Here is a 21923-nt window from a genome sequence, read left to right as displayed (position 1 = left end):
GCATCACCCACCACTGTTGTTGTGCCACCTTTCTTAGACTTTCAGGACCTGTGGGGGCTCTGCCAGAAAAATGTATCAGGGGACTGAGTTGGTCACTTTGATCCCTAGCCTGGACCCCAGGTCATCTAAGGACAGTATGAGAAGCCACGAAGGTTCAGGATGCTAGTGAGAACTAGACCCCAGGATTGGGGCTGGATGAAAGGGTCTCATGGTTGAGAAGGCAGCTTCCAGATGAACCACACAAATTCCTTCACTCTCAGTTGAAATAGCAGCCAGGCAGGAGATATGAAATCACAATCAGGACAGGGCTGCCAACTGTTTCATGCCCAGAAAATACTAGACCTCTGCCAAGAGGTGATCTGGTTCCAGAAGACCAGTGCTAGGTGTGGTCAGCTGTTTCCTGGCAGGCAGTCTGAGCTAGCTTTTCAGCAGCTGGTCACACCATACATGGAAGAGGCTTCAGCCTGTTCCCAGAACCCCCAAGTGACTTGCTGAGAGACAGGTTCTGGGATCTGGCCTCAAGAACAATCATAGTACAAAGAGAGGTGCTGTGGTACACTCATTCCATTCCTAGGCCCACTTGCTAAAGAGAGGGTCTCTGCTCTTTAGGGTTGGGCAGGCAAGTGACAGAATGACTCTCCTAGTGTGGCCCCAGGACCTCTCAGACAGTGAGTATTTATCTTCTGGAAACGGCTCATCCTTAACCAAACAACCTAGAGGCCTTTTGCAGTTTAATGTCTTGCAGAATGTGGCATTTTTCTGGAGTCAGGTACAACGTGGGGCTGGGAGGCGAGGCTGCATCCAAACTTCTTTCAGCTAACTTGCCAGGCACCATGATTCTCATATCAGCTTCAAGACTGTTCCCGCCACAGTCCATGCTCATGCCTCTCTCCTCCCTCCACCCTCCAATCTCCAAGTGGCCACACTGGACAGATGGGGAGGTTGAGGCACTTCCAGGGCTAGTATACAGGCTAGTATCCTGCCTCTCCAGGTGGGGCTCCTCGGCCCACCCAGCTTTAGGTCCTGCACCCCTCTCCCTACAGCCCACCTGTTGGTGCTCTCTAAGAGTTAAGCCCTCAGCTCAGGAGGTGTATCTGGCTGGCGGCAGGGGTGAGACACTTGGAAGGCCTCCATGGCCAGCAGAGACTTGTTGAGGCGGCTGATGATGGGATAGGGAGTGATGTCCACTTTGTACCTGGGGTAGAAAACAGCACCTGAGCTAAGGACTGCAGGGCAAAGGGAGGCTGTGCTGAGTGTGGTCAGGAAGGCTGGGGTCAGGACCTGGTAGTCAGGAAGGCAGAAGCTTTTGGGAACATAAGGCAGGTGTCCCTAAAGGGCATATAGAGGAAAGCAGAGATGGGATTCACTTCGAGGACACAGATATGTCACATCTGAGCACAGTAGGCAAGGTCTTTGAGTTATTTTTTAGGGGTGTCTACTAGCTGAGCCTCCTTTTGTGAGCAGGGGCTGTCTGAGCCAGAGTGGGCCCAAGAGTGATAGTTACTGATTTCTCTCAGGCCACTGTGGCTGGAAGGCCTGGTTCAGAGGTTCCTGGATGCACACAAGTGTGCATGCATGCATGCATGTGTGTATGTGTTTTTGTGCATGTGCAGGGGTGAGGTGGGTGATGGGCTTGTCTGTGGGCATAGGCAGAGCATTCTGAGGGGAGCCAGGAGGTAATGAAGAGACTCTTTACCTTTCTGCATTTGCCACTTGAGGCACCAAGCATAGATCAGCCATGGTCACCTGAAAGAAGGTAGGGTGGGCTTGCATCAGGGTGTGTCCCCCAGAGCCCTGGTCCTCCCACTTCTGGCTCTTCCTTGTACCCATCACCACTGCCCCACTGCCCCCTCTCTGTCCTGGCTATCTGAGCAGGTCTCCAGAGCAGGGCAAACCTCTCCCTGTCTGCTGGGGCTAATGTCAATGGGCACCAGAGGAGCCTTAGAAGATGGAGATGTGGGCCTGGAGAGATAGCACAGCGGCGTTTGCCTTGCAAGCAACCGATCCAGGACCAAAGGTGGTTGGTTCGAATCCCAGTGTCCCATATGGTCCCCCGTGCCTGCCAGGAGCTATTTCTGAGCAGACAGCCAGGAGTAACACCTGAGCACTGCCGGGTGTGGCCCAAAAAAAAAAAAAAAAAGAAGAAGATGGGGATGTGCTTGTCCCAAAACACCACCAATGGCACCTCATGGGGAGACGCTGCAGGAGCCACGGCCAGGCATAAAGGAGTCAGGTCTAAGTCCCAGACTGAGGGGACATGCAGATCATGGGAGCCTGCCCCTAGATTGGACTCCAAACCCTCAAGACTCGTCTGGCCACATCATTCAGGGGCAGAGGCAGCAGCCTGTGGTGAGCACAGGTGAGGCAGTAGCCGTGGAGAGTCCTTACCTCATCTCCTACGCAGCACTTGCCAGCTGTGTGCTGAAGAATCTCCTCCAGAGCTGTGGGGAGGCCCATGAATTATCTTAGTTGGACACAGAAAGGGCATTTGGCCTTGACCTCACAGTTCTCAAATGAGAGTTGAGTGGCAGGTGGGGCTGGGTGCTAGAAGGATTGTGCCAGCCAGAACCATATACTTGGTGGGGATGTAGGAACAAGGAGATGTGTCTAAGGGCTCCTCAGGCTCACCCACCACTCCCTCCCCCAGCATGGACAAGACCTAGCACAGGCTGAGCTGTAGCAGCGTTTCCTTGCTGAAGTGGGCAGTGAAGCAGATTGCTCCATGAGCTCCACAGCTAGAGAGCCTGAGGATTGAGGTACTTGAGCTTGGGGACCTGGACACTAATGTCCCCAGGATTAGGTACTGCCAGCCCTGTTTCCCTCCCCTCATCCATTTCACCATCGAGACCAGAGAGTGAACTGTTCAGGTCCTGGGCATCAGGCCAGGTGGCTATGGATCTGATGGCAGAAACAACTCACCCTTAAAGCCAGAGCTGATGGCCTTCTGGGCCCAGGCCAGCTGCTTCTCCTGACCCACTTGCTTCAGGACAGACAGGTTCTATGTGGCGCAAGAAAGTTGGAGATTGGTTTCAGTAGCAGGTTGGGGCTGGCCCCTCAAGGAAGCTCAGTTCTACCTGGCATCCTGGGCTCTATGACCTCCCTCCTCCCATCATGATGCTGGCTGAGCTGTGCAGATGGGTGGAGGACACAGCTGGCCTGAAGTGTGACCATAGCCCAAGGCCTCAGCCATCTGCATACAACGCTTCTTTCTGCCAAGCCCCATGAGGAGTGAGGTGGGAAGTCCCAGGTGGTAAGAGGTGCACAGAACTAGTATCAGGCATTGGGGCACTGCTTCTAGCCTGGCCCCCCAAGCTCCCTCTCCTCAGCTATCAAGTGGACTGATTTGGAAAATAACTGGGGAAAGGGGAAGAGGCAGAGGAAATGAGGCCCAGCAAACCTTTCTTGCTCTGAGGATAAAAATGGATAGAATGTCCTAGGGCCAGATCTGATGTATGGCACCAGCAAGATCCTCTTACAGACCCACCCAGCAGGCCTCAAGCTTGACATGGTGAAAAAATATAAGGGAAGGAAATCACTCAGGGGCCCCTCCAACTTGGGAGCTTTCCATTTCTCAGAGAATCTGTCTGGGTTTGATCACTTTTGTTTTGTCTCTTGCTTCTGAGCTCAGGTGGCTGAGAGACAAGCAGCTGAGCACTGTGAAGATGTAGCTGCTGCCTCCTGGTTTAGGGAAGACAAAGGGACAGGGGATGAATGTCGATAGTGCCAGGGCTCCAGACTCTTGTCTTTGTGTGACAATGCCTGGGGAGCCTCTCTGCAGTTCCCTTACCAGGCAGGGGCCAGTGCCTCTGCAGAGAGAGGTGGGAACAGCTGGAGTCTCTGGGTGTTTGCATGACCAGCACGAATTCTAATGAAAGATCTTCTGGGGATTCCTACTTCCCCCAAAGCAGGAAGGGAGGCCTCTTCCTGCCACTGGAACCTGCCTGCCCAGAGTACTTTTCAGAGGGCAGCAGAGGACCCAGGGGAGTGGATGACTTCCTTCCCTGAGAAGCACACAGTCCATGCCCTGAGAATTCCTCCCTGTCCCCCTGCTATGATGTTGCCAGGTCAGTGAGTGAGCAGTGGAAATGAGTGACAGGGAAAATGAATTGGCCTCACCTGCAGAGGCTGGATGCCACCAGCAATGAGGTCGGAGATCATGCGCACGTGTGCCCGCTTCTTGGGGTCCTGAGGCAGCAGTCTTGGGGTGGGCCTTGTCTCTTCCAGGTACTCAATGATAGCCAACTGTACAGAGGGGGGTTGGGAGGTGGGGAGAGGAACCAAGCCCTGGACCAACCCTCCAACCTTCATCTCCAAGCCTACAAAGAAAGAGACTGTCCCCAACAAGGAGGGGACATTTTGGGGACCCCTACCTGGGAATGGGGCTCATTTTTAGTCACTTTACTTCCTTGCTAAAGCAGCTAACCTCCCTCCTTCCCTGAGCACCCCCTCCCACCAGCCCTTCTTGCACTTACCGACTGACCAATAGTGGTTCCATCAATCTTCAGGGCTGGCACTTGCATCATGGGATTCAGAGCCTGGAATTCTGCTGAGAACTGTGGAGACATGGCACTGGTGAGCTGGTTCACAGATCTGGTTAGCAGGGGAGTTCTAGCATCAGCACCCCTCATACCTCCAACCTGCAAAGGCCTGGCTCCAGGACCTGCTATGACAGTGGGGCTCCCAGGAAGTGTTGACACTTGAGCCACATGTGTGCCAAGCACTGACTCTGCTGTGCCTTGCACCTCACACTCCTTGCATCACAGACACACACACTGCTCAGGTCCAACATATTAGGATCCATTAGGGCCATTCTGGTGGTACTGGTGGAGTTGGGAGACTTGCACAGCCAGTGAGTGAACCCAGGGCCTCCTACACACAAGGCCTGTGCTCCAGCCCTGTGAGCTCACTCCCTGCCCAGGATCATTCCAACTCCCACAGCAGGGCCTGGGGATGGCTCCCTTACCTGCTGCCCCCCATCCTTTATGAGGTTGATGGGCACCGTCTCGTAGTCGATGTTTTTCAAGGCTAGAGCTAGGAGAGATAGCAAGCAGCAGTCAGGGGCAGCCTCTGACTGTAGTGACCAGAGTGAGAGGGTAGCAAAGGGGGACACCTTCTCCATAGTCTCCCTGGTCACCTTCCAGGTCTCTATCCCTAATCCAACATGCTCTTCTGCTCCTAAATCCCTTACTCAACTGTGATCAGTAGAACTTATTGAGGACTCATGTTCATACCTTTCTGAAGGACTCAAAAGGCTTAGGGGAGGTTGAGTAGACGGTATTCCTGCTTCAGGAAGAGTGCCACCTGAATCCACTCTCTCTGCTCTTAGAACCAATTACTAGATCTAGCTGGGCATCCAGCACCTGGGTGGTCTCAATAGATCTGCCCTAGATCTAGAGGCTGGATCCCTCTCTGATCCTTTTGTCAACTTCCTGTGGCACAGTGAATAGGGCAGAGAAAAGTGTGTGCCCCGCAAGAGGGTGTTGGTGAGTCCTAGCTCAGGGGAGCAGGGAGGAGGGCAAGACATACCCCTTTATGAAACTGCCCCACACCTGGTGCTCCTCCCTAGCACTGGGCCAGAACTGTAAGAGCTGAAAGTGGGATGGGCCAGTGCACTCAGGCCCAATGACGACAGCAGCACTAGCCTCTGGATTCGAGCAAATTCTAAGCATTTGTGGAACTGACACATTTATGACACAGGTCATAAAGTAGAATTTGGCTTCTCACTGGGGACACACTGCCTGGATTCAAATTTCATCATAGCCCTTTCCCAGCTGTGTGGCCTTGAACTCTCAGGAGGACTTTTTCAACTATGAACATCACAGGGACACCGCAGAACAGTTATGACCTGGCACTCTGAAGCCAGGCTAGGTTTAGAATCTGGATCAGACTATGACCAGTTCAGAGACAGAATTTGTCTGTAAGCTCCTGGTTCCTGAGCGTCCCCATTATTGGGAATAGTAAGAGCACCTCCCAGGGTGACTTAAGTGCTTGGTGTCTTTTTTCCTTTTGGTTTTGGGGCCACACTTGGTCCTTGGGGTTACTCCTGGCAAGATATTCTTGTGGTACTGGGGATCAAACCCAGGATTTCTGCATGCTTAAGCACAAGCTCCAGCCTGCCATGGGTTACTGAGATTTACTTACTTATTTAGCTTTTGGGTCACACCTGGCAGTGCTCAGGCAAGATTGGGAAAACATTGGGATGCCAGAGATCAAACCACGGTTGCCAAGTATCTTGTCTACTGCACTACCTCTCTAGTCCCCGGTTTACTGGAGATTTCAAGGGAACTGTATACAAAAGCAATCAGCACACTGTTCCCTTGGTCTGAGTCACTACTGCCACTTTTGCCAAGGGCTCCCAAAAGGGGGACTTTGCATGGGAAGAGTCAGCCCCAGTTTTGCCTGCCTGAGGCCTCCAGGGAGAGGGGAACACTTGGCCAGATGGTTCTGAATAATCTGCTAAACCAAACAAGATAAGGAGGAAGGCCAAATGTCCCTGTCTGTTTCCAAGGCCCTCCAGAATGGCAAAGCTGGTTTCATGGGGTTGCTAAGTGGCTTTAGAGGGCAGCATGGAAGAACTGGGCTGCCAGGTGGAAAATTCACCCTCTCTGCTTGCCACCTCCTACCCTCTTGCTGGACTTCTCAGTGCAGGGGCTATTTGGTGCTATGCTCCTGGAGACCAGGGATGCTGGTCGCTGGGGTGAAGGCCCATTTACACCCCCCCCAGACTCAGCTTAACCACGGTTCACTCAGTACTTCCTGCCCCACCCAGGTTCCTGCAGGAGGCAGGGGGCTTACCAATGCGAACTCTCCATGAGCAGGAGCTTCGGAAATAGGAATAGAGAATGGGCTGAGGAGAGAGACAAGGGTGCGCATTAATCCCAGCCAGATGGGTCCCCACCCAGAAACCCACTGGGGTGCTAAGTGGGCCCCATTTGGCCCCCTTGTCCTCAAGGCTCTAAATAGTATTCATCATAAAGTGCTCCAGACATCTGAGGGGTCCCCCCACAGAAGTTACCAACCTGCCAATGCCTCCCTTACCTTGCCAGACTCAGTCATGGTGCTGTGGTGACCCTCGACCTGTCAGAGTATGTCTCTGCTAATAGAGCTCCCAAGCAGGAGAGGAGGCCAGAGGGGTGGCTCCCATAAGCCAATGAGGCTGGGCTGGCTGGACAGAGGGGACCTTGGACTCTGGCGGGAAAGGACCTTATTACTACTGCTGCACCGAAAGATATGCAGAATCTGGTGTGCAATGGACTGGAAGGTGCACAGAGGGTCACAGTGCCCAAACTAGCTCTGCTTTCCTGTAACATCCCTGTTTCTCTTGCTGTAAAACCAAGTTTTCTGAAAACCCAAAAAGACCAGGAATTCAGAGCATTTCTCCCTGCCCTAACTCTGGGGCCCTCTAGGTGCTTAACTGGTCTCTCAGGAATAACTGGGAAGATGCTGTTTTCTCCAAAGCAGAAATAGCAAGTGGGCAACCCTGTACTGTTGAGTTTCACAGTAGTTTAAAATGATTCCATTTCTTCCAGCACCAGAATATGATATTTCACAGATAAACCTTCCGGGTTTTTTTTTTTTTTCGTCTTGTTTAGGCTTGGGGTCCATACCTGGCAATGCTCAGGGGTTACTCCTAGTTGTGCTCGGAAATCACTCCTGGTAGGTTCAGGGGTATAGGTTGGCTGCATGCAAGGTAAGTTCCCTACCTGCTATATTATTGCTCTGACCCCTTCTTTTTGAAAAAATTCCAGACATAGTGAATTGATTGGAGTTGTGTTTGTTTTGAGGGGGGGTGTCACACCCGGCAGCGTTCAGGGGTTACTCCTGGCTTTACGCTCAGAAATCACTCCTGGCAGGCACGAGGGACAATATGGAATGCCAGGATTCGAATCACTGTCCTTCTGCATGTAAAGCAAACACTCTACCTCCACACTATCTCTCTGGCCCCTGAATTGGAGTACTTGAGTAGCAATACTTCATCAAAGCTAACTAATGGCCCTTGTCAATCAGGCCTTACCCTCTCTGATCTGCTATGCCACTCCGCACACACAATATCCCCCCATTTCACTCTTGCTTTTGTTACCTTCAGGTTCCTAGAGGCTAAATGTGTAATCTCTAAAGAGACTCCAAAGTTAATCTCAAATGTTTTCGGGAGATCCAATATTTCAGAGCAAGATCCAGGACAGAACCACCAGAAACAGCCCTAAAGCTGAAGACAGAGACATGTCCCTAAGGCTGGGGAATAAGTCAACCAAGTTCATAAGATCAGTCTCCCAAACTATGGACATGTGTACCCAAACTTCCCTCCCTCCCCTTGCATATCACACTGGTCCCTGAATTGCCTTCACTCTCCCTGCCCCCAGGCCTCCGAGATGGGCAGGTATAAACTCAGCCCCTCCCTAGTTTGTGCTCTTCCAGCCTGTGCTCAGAGCTGGAGAGTGAATCTGGCCCTGCATACAAGGTAGGTCCTCCCATAATGAAAGGCAGCAGGTGTCCTGGGAACAAAGAGCTTGGAGTTCATACAGCATTGAGATGCATCATGCCTTTTTGTACCAGTCTGGAGGTTCCTAGGAGTGAAACAGGATCTATTGGTGCAGGGTGGGGTCAGTAGAGTGGCAGATATGGGTTACTCTGTTACCTTTGTAGGGCTAGTTTTATGTCCTGGTAAAGTAGATCTCCTCACCACTCTTGGAGGCACTTTGTTTCCAATTCAAATATAAGTTTTGACCAATCCAAGGGTGTATTAGTGTTATCTTTTGTAGTGATGGGATCAAACCCAAGATCCCAATATGCAAGGTACTTGTTCTATGGCTGATCTCCAGCCTCATAAGGTTTTTTTTTTTTTTTTTTTTTTGGTTTTGAACCCAGTGTTCAAGTCTTACTTTTGGCTCTATGTTCAAGGATCACTCTTGGTAGTATTGTGGGTGGGGCCACATATTTAATACTAGGATTCAACTGGGATTGCCATGTGCAGGTCAAGATCCTTATACTTTGGACCTACTATCTTGAATTGGGTTTATAAAGTGACCGTGTACAGCAACCAGATGTGTTTGCTTGCTTGTAGCTATCATTGGTGGTTATCAAACTTCAGTGCTTAAAAGTCTTCTGGAATGTCATGAAACATGCAAACCCTTGTAGCTTTTCCTCCAATAATTGATAATTTTGCCTTGGGAGCAGCCTGGGAATCTCTCTTAACCCGCAGAACTAGTTAGGCTTGGCGAAGAGATAGTATAGCAAGTAAAGAGCTTGTGCATGTGGCCGACTGTGCCATGACTGTGCCAGAAGTGATCACTGAGCAAAAAGCCAGGAGTGATTCCTAAACACAAAGCTAGGAGTAAGCACTGTCAGGAGTGGACTCAACTAAAAGACAAAAATCAAAAAAAAAAAAAATCCAGAATGAGCAAAATCAACCGAAAGAAGGTTGCAAGGGCCAAGGTCTGGAAGAAGCCAAGATCCATCCTAGTTTAGATGGATCTAAGAGATCAGTGAAGAGGAGGGAGAGAGACAGAGAGACAGAGACGAGGGGGGGGGAGGAAGGAAGGAAGGAAGGAAGGAAGGAAGGAAGGAAGGAAGGAAGGAAGGAAGGAGAGAAAGGAAGGAAAGAAAGAAAGGAAAAGAAAGAAAGAAGGAAGGAAGGAAGAGAAAGAGAGAAAGAAAGAAAGAAAGAAAGAAAGAAAGAAAGAAAGAAAGAAAGAAAGAAAGAAAGAAAGAAAGAAAGAAAGAAAGAAAGAAGGAAGGAAGGAAGGAAGGAAGAGAAAGAGAGAGAAAGAAAGAAAGAAAGAAAGAAAGAAAGAAAGAAAGAAAGAAAGAAAGAAAGAAAGAAAGAAAGAAAGAAAGAAAGAAAGAAAGAAAGAGAGAAAGAGAGAGGGGCCGGGCAGTGGCGCTGGAGGTAAGGTGCCTGCCTTGCCTGCGCTAGCCTAGGAAGGACCGCGGTTCGATCCCCCGGCGTCCCATATGGTCCCCCAAGAAGCCAGGAGCAACTTCTGAGCGCATAGCCAGGAGTAACCCCTGAGCCTCACAGGGTGTGGCCCAAAAACCAAAAAAAAAAAAAAAAAAAAAAGAAAGAAAGAGAGAAAGAAGAAAAGAAAGAAAGAAAGAAGGAAGGAAGGAAGGAAGGAAGGAAGGAAGGAAGGAAGGAAGGAAGGAAGGAAGGAAGAAAGAAAGAAAGAAAGAAAGAAAGAAAGAAAGAAAGAAAGAAAGAAAGAAAGAAAGAAAGAAAGAAAGAAAGAAAGAAAGAAAGAAAGAAAGAAAGAACGAGCTCGCTCAAGGTCTGGAAGAAGCCAAGATCCATCCTAGTTTAGATGAATCTAAGAGACCAGTGAAGAGGAAGGAGAGAGAAAGAAAAGAAAGAAGGAAGGAAGAGGAAGGAAGGAAGGAAGGAAGGAAGGAAGGAAGGAAGGAAGGAAGGAAGCTAAAAAAGAGAGAGAGAGAGAGAGAGACCCTTGAAGCGCAAGGATCCCGCAAGCCAACCAACCATTTGGTTGTCATAGCGGGCAAGCCTTGCAGGGTTCCCGCAGGCATTGCGCAGGCGCGAGCCCGCCGGGTAAACATTGCGCAGGCGCAGAGAAGGCGCGGCGCACAGCACGCCGGGAGTCGTTGTCGTCGGACTTGGCGGGCGCGGCCTGGAAGTTCCTCTCTCTCGACCTCCCCACCTCCCGGTTTCTCAGTAGCACCACTTTCCCGGGGTGTGTTTGTGTGTGGAGGGGGCACAGACCTTCCCCGCTGGCATCTCGCACTTGGGACGCGACACCCCTCTCTTCCAGGCTAGGCCACTTTAGCGCCTGAGCTTTCCCCGACGACTGTAGGTCCGAGCCTGGATTTCCGGACCAGACTGATCTGGGACTGACTTCCGGTTCGTTCCGCCCGGCTGCCCCGCCCCTGAGGCTGCTGGGAGTTGAAGTTCCCGGAGCCGCTGCCCACTCCCGTCATGCTTTGCGCCGGCAGCACCGAGAACTACATTTCCCAGAAAGCCCCGCGCTCGGTGACTTCGCGGGACGGCTGGGGCCGCTAGGCGACTCTGTCGAGGTGGGGAGGATGTCGCCGTCCCTGGGCGGAGGCCTGCCGGGGTCTGAGTTGCGCTCCCGGAGGTGCCGCTCTGCCAAGGCCGGAAGCCCGGACGAGGCCACGGAGGTTGCCCCGCCGAGTCCCAAACGGGCCGCGTGGGGCTCCCTGCGCTGGCATGCGGCCGGCCGGTGGGCCTTAGTCGCCCTGGTGACGCTGCTGTCCTTCGCCACCCGCTTCCACCGTCTGGACCAGCCGGCGCACATCTGGTAGGGGAGGACCGGAAACTCCCGCGGGCACCATGGCAACCGGGCAGAGGGCGCGTGCTCTGATTGGATCTGGGGGCTCCGAGGGGTGGGACTTTCTGTGGAAGGGGCGGGGCTTAGGTGATGGTGGGCGGGAAAATGCTTGGTTGATTGCCTCTGGGGTTTTAAAGGGGATTTAAATTCTCCAGGGACTATTGGAATTTCTATTTCTTATCTTTTTTTTTTTTTCACTTAATCAAAATTTATTGTTAACACGATAGAATCTCTCAGTCTAGAATTCTTTTCTTTGTTTAAATGGGGAAATATAATGAAAATTAAGTTGAGTAGTGATCTAGTGTAGAACTTATTTTCAGTATAGTAACAAAAATAATTATAAAAACATAGGAAAATATTTTAAACAAGATTCATTATTCTATTTTTCTTTTTTCTGTTTATTAATAACTTTATTTAAACACCTTGATTACAAATATGATTGTTGTTGGGTTTCAATCATGTAAAGAACACACCCCTGGGGCCGGAGAGATAGCATGGAGGTAAGGCATTTACCTTTCATGCAGAAGGTCATCGGTTCGAACCCCGGCGTCCCATATGGTCCCCCGTGCATGCCAGGAGCAATTTCTGAGCACAGAGCCAGGAAAAACCCCTGAGCATTGCCGGGTGTGACCCAAAAACCACAAAAAAAAAAAAAAAAAAAAAAAAAAGAACACACCCCTTCACCAGTGCAACATTCCCATCACTGATGTCCCAATTCTATTAGCATAGAATTTCCCAAGGCCCGAGTTCCTAATATATAGAATTTATAGGTATCCGTGGAGAAGATGGACCCTTCTTAACTTTCCTTAGGAACTGGAGACAACTTGGGTGCTGAGGAGTGGTGACCAGGGTGCCAGGGAAGCCAAAGTAGCATTGTTGCGGCAGGAGAAATTTACTTAAATGAAGACTTTATTTTTGTAAACCTTCGGTTGTCGATTGAATCATGTTTGTTTTGTCATTTTGTTTTGGTTTATTTTTCATCATGAGATCTATTTTTTATAAGTCTCCGGATGGAAGAAGGAAACATTTTTGTTCTATCCGGAAAAATGGTTACTTTGGTCAGCAAGTGGCAATGTTTTCTCAGAATGGCCGAGGAAGGGAAGATAAGGGGATATTAGAAGTGAACTCTTGGAAGCCCAGCCTAGCCCTATGGTGTAACCATAATTTGCATGCAGGAGCCCTAGGTTTGATTCCCCAGATCCACCTGCTCCCCTTCACCACAAATCTCTCTTTACTCTGGATATGGCCCAAACAACTAAAGAAAAACAAACTAAACTCCTCAAGCGAGTTGACATACTATTCAGGCTGTTCTGCTAAAGTTTTATTAACTTAATTTCTGATCTTGTTATTTCTTGAGATTGCGGTATCAGATGAGAGAAGCTAGTACTCTTGGCACAGGCAGTAAGATGAGCATTAACATTAGGAAATTGGCGGGACTAGAGAGATAGCATGGAAGTAAGGTGTTTGCCTTTCATGCAGAAGGACAGTGGTTCGAATCCCGGCATCCCTTATGGTCCCCTGTGCCTGCCAGGGGTGATTTCTGAGCATAGAGCCAGGAGTAAACCCTGAACGCTGCTGGGTGTGACCCAAAAACCAAACCAAACCAAAACAAAACAAAACAACAACAAAAATTTAGGAAATTGGGATCAGTTTCTGGCCCCATTCTCTATGCTCCACGGATTGATGCATTGAGTTTAGAAGGTTGCATCCACAGGGGATTGCCATGCAGCTAATGAACAAGCTTGGGGAATCTGCTGCTTTAATTTTTTTTTGGGGGGGGGGGAGGGTCACATCTGGCAGCACTCAGGGTTACAACTGGCTCTTCACTCAGAAATCACTCCTGGCAGGCTCAGGGGACCTTATGGGATGCTGAGATTCAAACCGCCGTCCCTCTGCATGCAAGGCAAATGCCTTACCTTCATGCTATCTCTCTGGCCCTTTTTTAATTCCTTTTTGTTGTTGTTGTTGTTGTTTTTTAATCTGCTGCTTTATAGTAAGTAATAGCTTACTCTTTGTTCCAGATAGAGACATTACCTCACGTTCAAAGTTGCTTGATGTAAATGCAACTCTGAGAAATGGCCAGGGTAAAGTGCTGTCAGGACTTGCATTGTTAGCATACCTACTGAGATGTACCTAGAAGTACCTAGAAGATGTACCTAGAAGTACCCAACTGCATACATCACATCATAACAAGAATGTACAAGAATACAAGGAAGATTGCTCCCAGTAGTTTCAGTACTTGATTCTGTACTGTCTTGGCTTCTGGCAGTTTCCTTGGGAAAGTGCAACTCTATTGACTACTCTAACTTGACTGAAGAGGCTGGTGCGAGCACCTTCTGTTTGTATCATAAAACTTTTAATTAAGACTACCATGAAAAATTAAAAAAATAGAAAAATAAAAGAAGGTAAAAACAAAACAAAAAAAGAAAAGAAAAGAAAAAAAAAAAAAGACTACCATGAACAAGATTCCAAGCCAATGGATGAAGGCAAACTGGCATTTACATTCCAGCACCTTGTGCGGTGGAGAATGATCCTGGAAGCCTTATTTCGATAATTGGAATTTAGTTTAAGGTCGCTCTTGTCCCTTGTGACTTGTGCACAATGGTTTAGATTGGTCTCTGGTCTTTAATGCCATTGTCAGATAACTATATGGTCTATTCTTTTTTTTTTTTTTTTTTTGGTTTTTGGGCCACACCCGGCATTGTTCAGGGGTTACTCCTGGCTATCTGCTCAGAAATAGCTCCTGGCAGGCACGGGGGACCATATGGGACACCGGGATTCAAACCAACCACCTTTGGTCCTGGATCGGGTCTATTCTTCTTGATGTTATGATGTGATGTATGCAGTTCACTTCAGTTCAAGATTTTTGTTAAAGTTTCTTTGAATTGGGGTTGGAGTGAGTGTAGAACATTTGCCTTACATGCAGCAACCCAGGACAGGCTTGGGTTCGATCCCTAGCATCCCGTTTGGTCCCCTGAGCCTGCCAGGAGTGATTTCTGAGCACAGAACCAGGAGTAACCCCTGAGCACTGGCAAGTGTGGCACCAAAACGAAATAAATATTTCTTTGGATCATCATCAGATTTTATTTAGACTTCCAATACAGTGGAGGACTAGCTAAGCCATCTGGGCAGTTGCACTGCATGGTTGCAACCTCAATCTCTCTCTCTCTCTCTCTCTCTCTCTCTCTCTCTCTCTCTCTCTCTCTCTCTCTCTCTCTCTGTTTGGGGAGTTAGAATTGATATCAGACATAGGGATCTAGTTCTATACCTGCCACATCTACATGTGGTTTTGTTTTTTTCCCCAACTTTTGAAGTACTTTTCTGATTAAATTGTCAGCTAGAGCTGTCACTTGACTTAGTTGTTTTGTGTTGTCTGGCAGGATACTAAGCCTAAGGGACAAAAAGACTTTGTTTGCCATTGCTTTACATTTTCAGAGATCTACACACCCAGATACTGGGGTTATTGCTATACTTCCATTGCTATATGTTAGGGCTTTACATTATACAACCCATCTCTCTACTTCTTCAGTTAGTTATCTGAGTTCATAGCCAGATTTTTTGGCTATAGTCATGGTTAGAAAATTGACAGAGACTCATTCACTATGTTCCCAGGTTGGCCCATGTGAGCCCTGGATGGAAGTATTTTCAGTGAGTCTGTGTATTCCATTAATTAATAAATTGGTGTCCTGGAGACCCCTCCTACTTCCTCTGATGGACTGATCTGGCATTGCTATTAAGAGAAACAAAAGCAAATCATGCCCGGGAATGATCAGGAAAGAATTTATGGTTTTCAAAATAATCTGTCAAGCTGGAGAGAGAGTACAACAGGTAGGGCTAATTCATTCACAATAAATGTAGGGGATAAGCAATCACCAGGTAAAAGGGTCTGAGACCAAGAGCGAGAGAGAGAAACTGAGAGTGCGAGGGGCTAAGTAGCATTTAATGAGTCCATAGACTTTCAGGGCCACACACTCGCATACACATGCACACAGAAAGTCAGAGACCAAGTGAAAAACCACATATCCCCCAGCACAGCAACAGCAGCAACAAGAGCACAGCTAAGCAGGCGGTCAGGCAAGCAGGGATGCAGATTCTCTCTGGAGATGTTTCGCTGCAGCATTTGACTGGCAGATGGGCAGGTAGACAGGCCAGCCCTGGGCCCTCAGATGAGCAGGCTCCCTCAGATCAGCAGGCAGGCTCTCTAGAACTGGGCCTTATCCAGGCTTCCTCCAACTGATCCAAGGCAGCAGTTCACAATTAGGGAAAATCTGTTAACTGACAGACTATAGTTAAAGGGGAAAGAGTGGTTTATGGCAGAGGGCCATGGGGCTGAATTCCTAAATTGCATGTGGCCAACCCTGATTCAATTCGATCCCTGGCATCCCAGGTGATTCCCCCTCCCCCATGCACCATTAATAATTCCTGATGTAACCTCTAGGAATAATGCTCATCGCCAGGTATGGCCCAAAATCAAAAGAAAAAAAAACTCGGTAATTCTGACCTTTCTGTGATCACCATTTGGTGACCAAGAGGAGATGAGATCTTTCTGGTGAAGATTGTGTTAGGTGACCAAACTATTTTACTAGGTAGGTGTGAATGGAGGTGAGGGAAGTTAAAATTAGAAAATTAGGGGGAGACTTTTAGGTGCTTGAAAATTTCAGGTGTCCTTAAAGGGGAGGCCTATGGAACGTCATCAGATACTGGACTATGCCCATTTTTAGATGGCTATTTCCCTCACTCCTAAACTCACACCCCATCAATTTTCATAGTATGGTGGGCTAAAAATCTGACTGCTTAAGTTTCAAGGGCCACAAAGGTATATCTAGAGTTAGATAATGGACTGGAACAGCATAGAAGATGTTAACAGCAGTTAAGTCCCAATGATGTGTGTGTGTTGTGTGTGTGTGTGTGTGTGTGTGTGTTCATATATGTTTTGGAGCCACACCTGGTAGTATTTAATGGTTACTCCTGACTCTGCACTCAGAAATAACTCCTGGCATGTTTAGGGGACCATAGAGGATACTGGAATCAAACCCAGGTGGCCACAAGCAAAGCAAACAACCTAGCCACTGTGCTATTGCTCCCGCCTCTAAATCCTAAATTTCCATTTCTGTTGACCATTAAAGGTCTGGAGGCCTTCCTACCCAGCAAGACAATATCAATCCAGAATCCCTAGGTGTGAGAAAGGACTCAATTTCAGCTATGTTATGTTGATGGTAGTTGATAGGTCCCCCATTAAAAGATCTTGGGGCCTGGTCCTGCAGGTGTCCCTGTTATCTGGGTGAATGAACTCAGCAATCCTGACAGTAATTGTCTTTAAAGTTGTGATTTCCTTTTCTTTCTTATGATTTTTTTCCTCTGGCCCACTCTAGTCTGGCTCATATCTCAACACATAACAGCCTCAGAATCCTCTTTGATAGGTATGGGATGAGGAACAGTTACTCATTTAGTAGTGGAAGCAGCAATAATAGTACTAGGCCCAGTCCCACAGTCTTTCCTTTTCCTTTCCACAAGAAACCTGTTCTTCAAATTCTATTCACTGAATTTGAGTGCTTTGCATTCTTGATTTATGAATCTAGAGGCCCGAGGTTAGGGTAGAGTAGGAAATGCTGGATGTCAGGATGGCCAGAACCTTATCCTTTAGGCATTCCTAGACTGGACATCTCTTTCTCTCCAGCAAGCTCCTGCTGAGTCTTTTTTTCGAGGCACACTGTCATGGTGGAGTCCTCTTCACCTTTAGTTTCCCTGCCTAGAAAATCTTCCCCTTTCTCTCAAAGAGTCATCTGGAGCTGTGGCGTTTGTGTCCCACATGGCTCTGAATTTGAGTCTTCTTCCCTCGAGCCCCCAGCACCCATTGTCATTTGAAGATGGGTGAGGATAGCCTTTTGGTATTATCTGGGCTCTTACTCTGTAGGTATTCTTGAAAGCTGGTAGGCTGTGGTAGCTGGGAGGAGTCCTGGGACTCAAAGCAAGAGCGAGGCTCTGAGCCACTAAACAAGACGCGTGACCTTGGGTTGATTCACTTGAGTTGAAGTTCATTTTACTCCAATGTGTACTAAACAGCAGGCTCCTTTTGTATAGGCTTTGACTCAGCAGTCCTCTCCCTATTGCCTTTTGGTGTGGGTGTTGCCAGGCTTGCTGTCCTTTACCATGACTTTTGTCTTTCACCCATAAGCCACCAAACAGTGCCCAGGGCACTGTTTCAATCCTGCCTCTTCCCACTCTGCTTCTTGACAGTGGTACTATTAGGAGTACTTATTCCCTTCCTTGGCCTCATGTGTTCCAGGAAATCTTCTCAGAAGCTCAAACCAGGCCAGGGAAGAGCTCTCTTCCCCTGTCAGCCCTCTGGCTTTGCTGCCAGGACTCTCAGGTTCAGGTTAATACTTGTCCTCCTCACAGGCTAGTGAGACAGTCTGTCACTGTTATGGATGCTGGCAGAGCAGCAAGCAGGATGGGCATTGACATGTTTCTATTAATTCTTTTTGCCTCCAAAGACCCATGTGATGGCCAGGGTCTGTAGGGATGCCAGGATAGGCTAGTGTTGCCTCACCATTGAGAGAGATGATCTGGGGAGCAGTGATTAAGACACTTCTCTGTTCTAAGAGGGAGCCTATCCTCTCATAACTGCTTGCTGCACTCTGGACCCAGGAAAACGAAAAAACACCCACCCACTGCTCACACACAAGTTGACCTAGGGTCTCACACATGCACACTAGCCCAGGGTCTCTTTGTCTCTCTGTCTTTCTGTCTCTCTCTCTGTCTTTCTCTCTCTCTCTCTCTCTCTCTCTCTCTCTCTCTCTCTCTCTCTCTCTCTCTCTCTCTCTCACCCACACACACACACACACACACACACACACACACACACACATCCAGTCTCACATATATAAGGCAAGTACTTTACTGCAGAGCCACAACCTTAGCCCCTACTTGGGAAATTTCCTGTGGTAAAAATCTATTTGTCAGTATTTTTCCAAACAGACATCAGAACTAACCATAGAGTCAGAGATAGGTCAAGGGGTGAGCACACGTTTGGGCCACAGGAATTTGATTTCTATCACCATGGTTTTGGTTCCAAAACAAAAGGTTAGCCACATGTTGGGACAGTTCAGTAATACCTAGCACATGTGGGTCATTCTTAGACTACAGAGTTCTCCCATATGTGTTATCTGAATTGAGTCCTATGAGTTTCAGTGTGGGTACACAGGGACACCATTGTCCTCATGGTGAGGAGACGAGGTACCTAAGAAAGAGGTGGTTATGTCCCTGTAGGAAGTGGTTGAGCTAGGACTACTTTCTCTTCTCTTTGGGGGAAGGGGCACACCCAGTGCTCAAGTGTGGTTCTGGCTATGCTCAGGGGACCATATAGGTTAGGACCCACTTGGGATCAAACCTGAATCAGCCACGTACAAGGCAAATGCCTTACCCTCTGTACTATCACTCTGGCCCTTACATTTCTCTTCTTTCTGCAAACCTTTGTTCCCCTGCCTGGAAGGTAGATGTCTCTTTGACATCGTCATGTCACTGTCCTTACTTTATGTCAGTGTGCTTGGCAGACACCATGTGAAAGAATAAAGAAGAATATGCCTTCTTGGGTCCACTGAGTTAAAAAACAACACTATTGGGGCCAGAGAGATAGCACAGCGGTAGGGTGTTTGCCTTGCACATGGCCGACCCAGGACAGACCCGTGTTCAATTCCTGCATGTCACATGGTCCCCCAAGCCTTCCAGGAGCAATTTCTGAGTACAGACCCAGGAGTAACTCCAGAGCACTGCTGGGTGTGACCCAAAATATATTTAAAACAACAACAACAACAACAACACTATTTAGAAAAGCATGTTTTGCTTCTGCTGTAGGATGTTAATAACAGTTCCTGAATGTTGACCTGGGATGGAAGGTCCCTCAAAAGCTACCCCTCTGCTGAACTGCAGAGAGAGACTGCCAGATTTGAAAGGCTAGGCTCTGCAGGATAACCAGCCTGCTACCTTGAAACCCACACAAGGGCATGCACAGGTTTATGTAGTTGAGAACAAGAATGCTCACTGTTGAAAAACTAATGTGTTCGGATCACATAATTGCCCCTAAAAGAACTTGGACAGTGAAAATGGATGTTAAGCTTTTCACCTGAAAAGCCCTCAGTTTTCATACCTGATGAGTTCATTTTTTTCTAAAATCAAGATTGTAGCCAACACATTACTTATAGGTGGATGAGCAAAATCAGACCTCTAGAATAAGACCTGAGATAAAGGTCTCTGGAAAGTTGATTCAGTATAAGCTGTGGTAGTAATCATAATGTATTTTCTGTTAGGTATGAGCTGGTTTGGGGAAGCTATTATCCTTTCTATTTCACAGGAAAACTATTTGTCCTTTCAAAGTACATAGAAGCTCAAGACAAAGATTAATTATAGATTTAACTTAGATTTGATAATACTGGTTGGTAAATATTTGTTGGTGTTACCTTGTGAAAGACAGTGACCAGTATGCTATCTTACTCCCTCAGATTAAGGACTTTTACTTATATCGAGGACTTTTTGTTGTTGTTAATTGGTATTTTGTTTGGAGGCCACAACCAGTTATGCTCAAGGTTTACTCCTGACTTGTGCTCAAGGAACACTCCTGGAAATACATGCAGGGGCTATATAGGATGCTAGGGATTGAACCCAGGTCAGCTGTGTGTAAGAAAAGCACCCTACCTGTTGTTCTATCACTTAGCCCCCATGCTATTTTTCTTTAAATTCAAATTTTCTCATTAATGACTTGAAGCTCAAAGCTTTTAATTTTAACTCTAACTTTTACCTTGCTTTGTTAAGGCTACTTATGTTTTACAATACTATAATTAAAAAAAACTATTCCTCTCTCCTGTTTTCCTATAGTTGGGACGAGACTCACTTTGGGAAAATGGGGAGTTACTACATCAACCGAACCTTTTTCTTTGATGTGCACCCGCCTCTGGGAAAGGTGAGCGGAGGGTGAGGTGAGCACGACCACTCCCCAGGGCTGCAGTGGGAAGTGTGGTTTGGGATTTCTTTCTGGGTTGGTAGATCCATCAATGGGAAGAGAAATAAGAATGAGCTATAGCTATACCGTAGAATTATTACTGAGCTGTAGAAAGAATGAAGTACTGATCCATATGCAGCACAGGTGAATCTTGTAAGCAGGATGCGAAGTAAAAGAAATCAAACACAAAAGACATATGTTGTGTGATCCCCTGTATTTGAAATTCCAGAATTGGAAAATTCATGGAGATGAAATACAGATTAGTGGTTGCCAGAATCTGGGGCAGGGTGGAACAGGATAGGAGTTGGGAAGTGACTACGAAAGAGTATATAATTTCTTCTTGAGATGATGAAAAGTTCTAAAATTAGGTACTGGTAACTGTACTGAAAAATACCGATGTTAACTTGTAGTGTTAAATAATTAATGATGGTGCTGGATGGATGGAGGGACCTTTCTCTGCCATCCCAGGCCACTTGGCTCTGCAACTCCCTTCACCTACGGGTTTGGAGGTTCATAAGTGAGCGGGTAGAAATCTCACTCACAGTCGGGCTTCAGGAAGTATCAGCTTTATTCATACCCTATCCACCACATGTGTGGCCTACATCATAACCTATTAAGCATTCAGCCATTCTTAGCTAGCCCTGCATCTTAACTCCTTTCAGCCATCTTCCCTTTGACCTCCATACTGGCAAAATACCAAAAGGCCCTAATCCCCTGGGTCAAAAGCTTTATATATTACCTTTCAAGACCACTCCCCAAAATGGGAGGGGTCTTGCAGGTAAGGTTAACATAATATCCGGTTCCCAAGACCCCTCCCAGAAATGGGCGGGTCTCAGGTAGATACACCTAAATCCAGGTGGAGTCACATTAACTCACTAAAAATGGTGAATTTTGAGGCATGTGAGTTTTCACTCAATTGAAATTAGGAAATGGGAGAAGGATGAGCTTGCATAAAGCACACGTAGCTTAAGGGGGTGCTGGTTGCCCACTAGGGAACAAACTTTGTCCTTCCCTTCCTGCAAACATGCTTTTTGACCTGTTTCTCTCAATTGGAAGACAATTAGAATTCCATCTATCAGAATTCTTTTAACTCTTTGAACAAACTTCTCTGAGAAAGCAAGTAAGGCAACTGTGGGCAACTCATTCCTGTTCTTCCTAACTACAGAGTTAGAAGTTAGTAACTACTTCTGCACCAAATAGAGTAGAAATTAGCCTGGACAAAACAGTGATCTTGAAGCACAGATAGGGAGAGAGGGGGATCTGTGGCAGGTGAGCTTAGGGAGGTACTGGAACTTGGGTAGGGGTGAAGGAGAAGGCTCTGAACATGGGAGGGGTAGAGAGGAATTGACATTAGAACCCTGTTTCAGAATTAACAGAGCGAATAGGGGAGGAACAAAACTGTGCATCTTTCCTTTACCAGGATAGCAGTAATATTAAAGCAGTGTGGTGTCTAGTCACTTCACATGCATCACCTTAAGAACACAACAGCCCTACTCAGTGTGTTTGTTTGGTGGTTTTGGCAGGGGGAGGATACCTGGGTGGTTGGGGCTTCTTCCTGGCTCTGCATTCAGGGTTCACTCCTGGCAGGCTCGGGACCAACTGGGGTGCCAAGGATTGAACCTGGGCAGGCC

At 47.7% G+C, this 21923-nt stretch overlaps 2 protein-coding genes across 3 annotated transcripts in view; one reads left to right on the top strand and one right to left on the bottom strand.

The window, feature by feature from the left end:
- Positions 1-712: 712 nt before the first annotated feature.
- GSTZ1 (glutathione S-transferase zeta 1) lies at positions 713-10830 on the bottom strand. Of its 2 annotated transcripts, none has more exons than XM_049770494.1 (9): positions 10712-10830; positions 6796-6847; positions 4964-5031; positions 4473-4553; positions 4117-4242; positions 2920-2998; positions 2389-2441; positions 1697-1746; positions 713-1195 (listed from the first exon to the last, which is right to left on the bottom strand). In XM_049770494.1, exons 1-9 carry the CDS (start codon positions 10724-10726, stop codon positions 1069-1071), a joined length of 651 nt encoding a protein of 216 aa, XP_049626451.1. In that variant the 5' UTR covers positions 10727-10830; the 3' UTR covers positions 713-1068. The 2 variants fall into 2 exon arrangements, with proteins under 2 accessions (XP_049626451.1, XP_049626450.1); XM_049770493.1 differs by lacking the exon at positions 10712-10830 and adding an exon at positions 7039-7118.
- A 152-nt stretch (positions 10831-10982) lies between these two features.
- Positions 10983-21923, top strand: part of POMT2 (protein O-mannosyltransferase 2) — a 55371-nt gene continuing 44430 nt past the window's right edge. The window contains exons 1-2 of the mRNA XM_049770386.1: positions 10983-11267; positions 20169-20253. Of these exons, the coding sequence (XP_049626343.1) occupies positions 11032-11267; positions 20169-20253 (321 nt within the window). The 5' untranslated portion in view covers positions 10983-11031. The remainder of the gene's footprint in view (positions 11268-20168; positions 20254-21923) is intronic.

Source organism: Suncus etruscus, chromosome 3, assembly GCF_024139225.1.
Source record: "Suncus etruscus isolate mSunEtr1 chromosome 3, mSunEtr1.pri.cur, whole genome shotgun sequence".
In the NCBI taxonomy this organism is placed as follows: domain Eukaryota; kingdom Metazoa; phylum Chordata; class Mammalia; order Eulipotyphla; family Soricidae; genus Suncus; species Suncus etruscus.
Note: the sequence above shows the minus strand (reverse complement) of the source record. Positions and strands in the feature narration are given on the sequence as shown.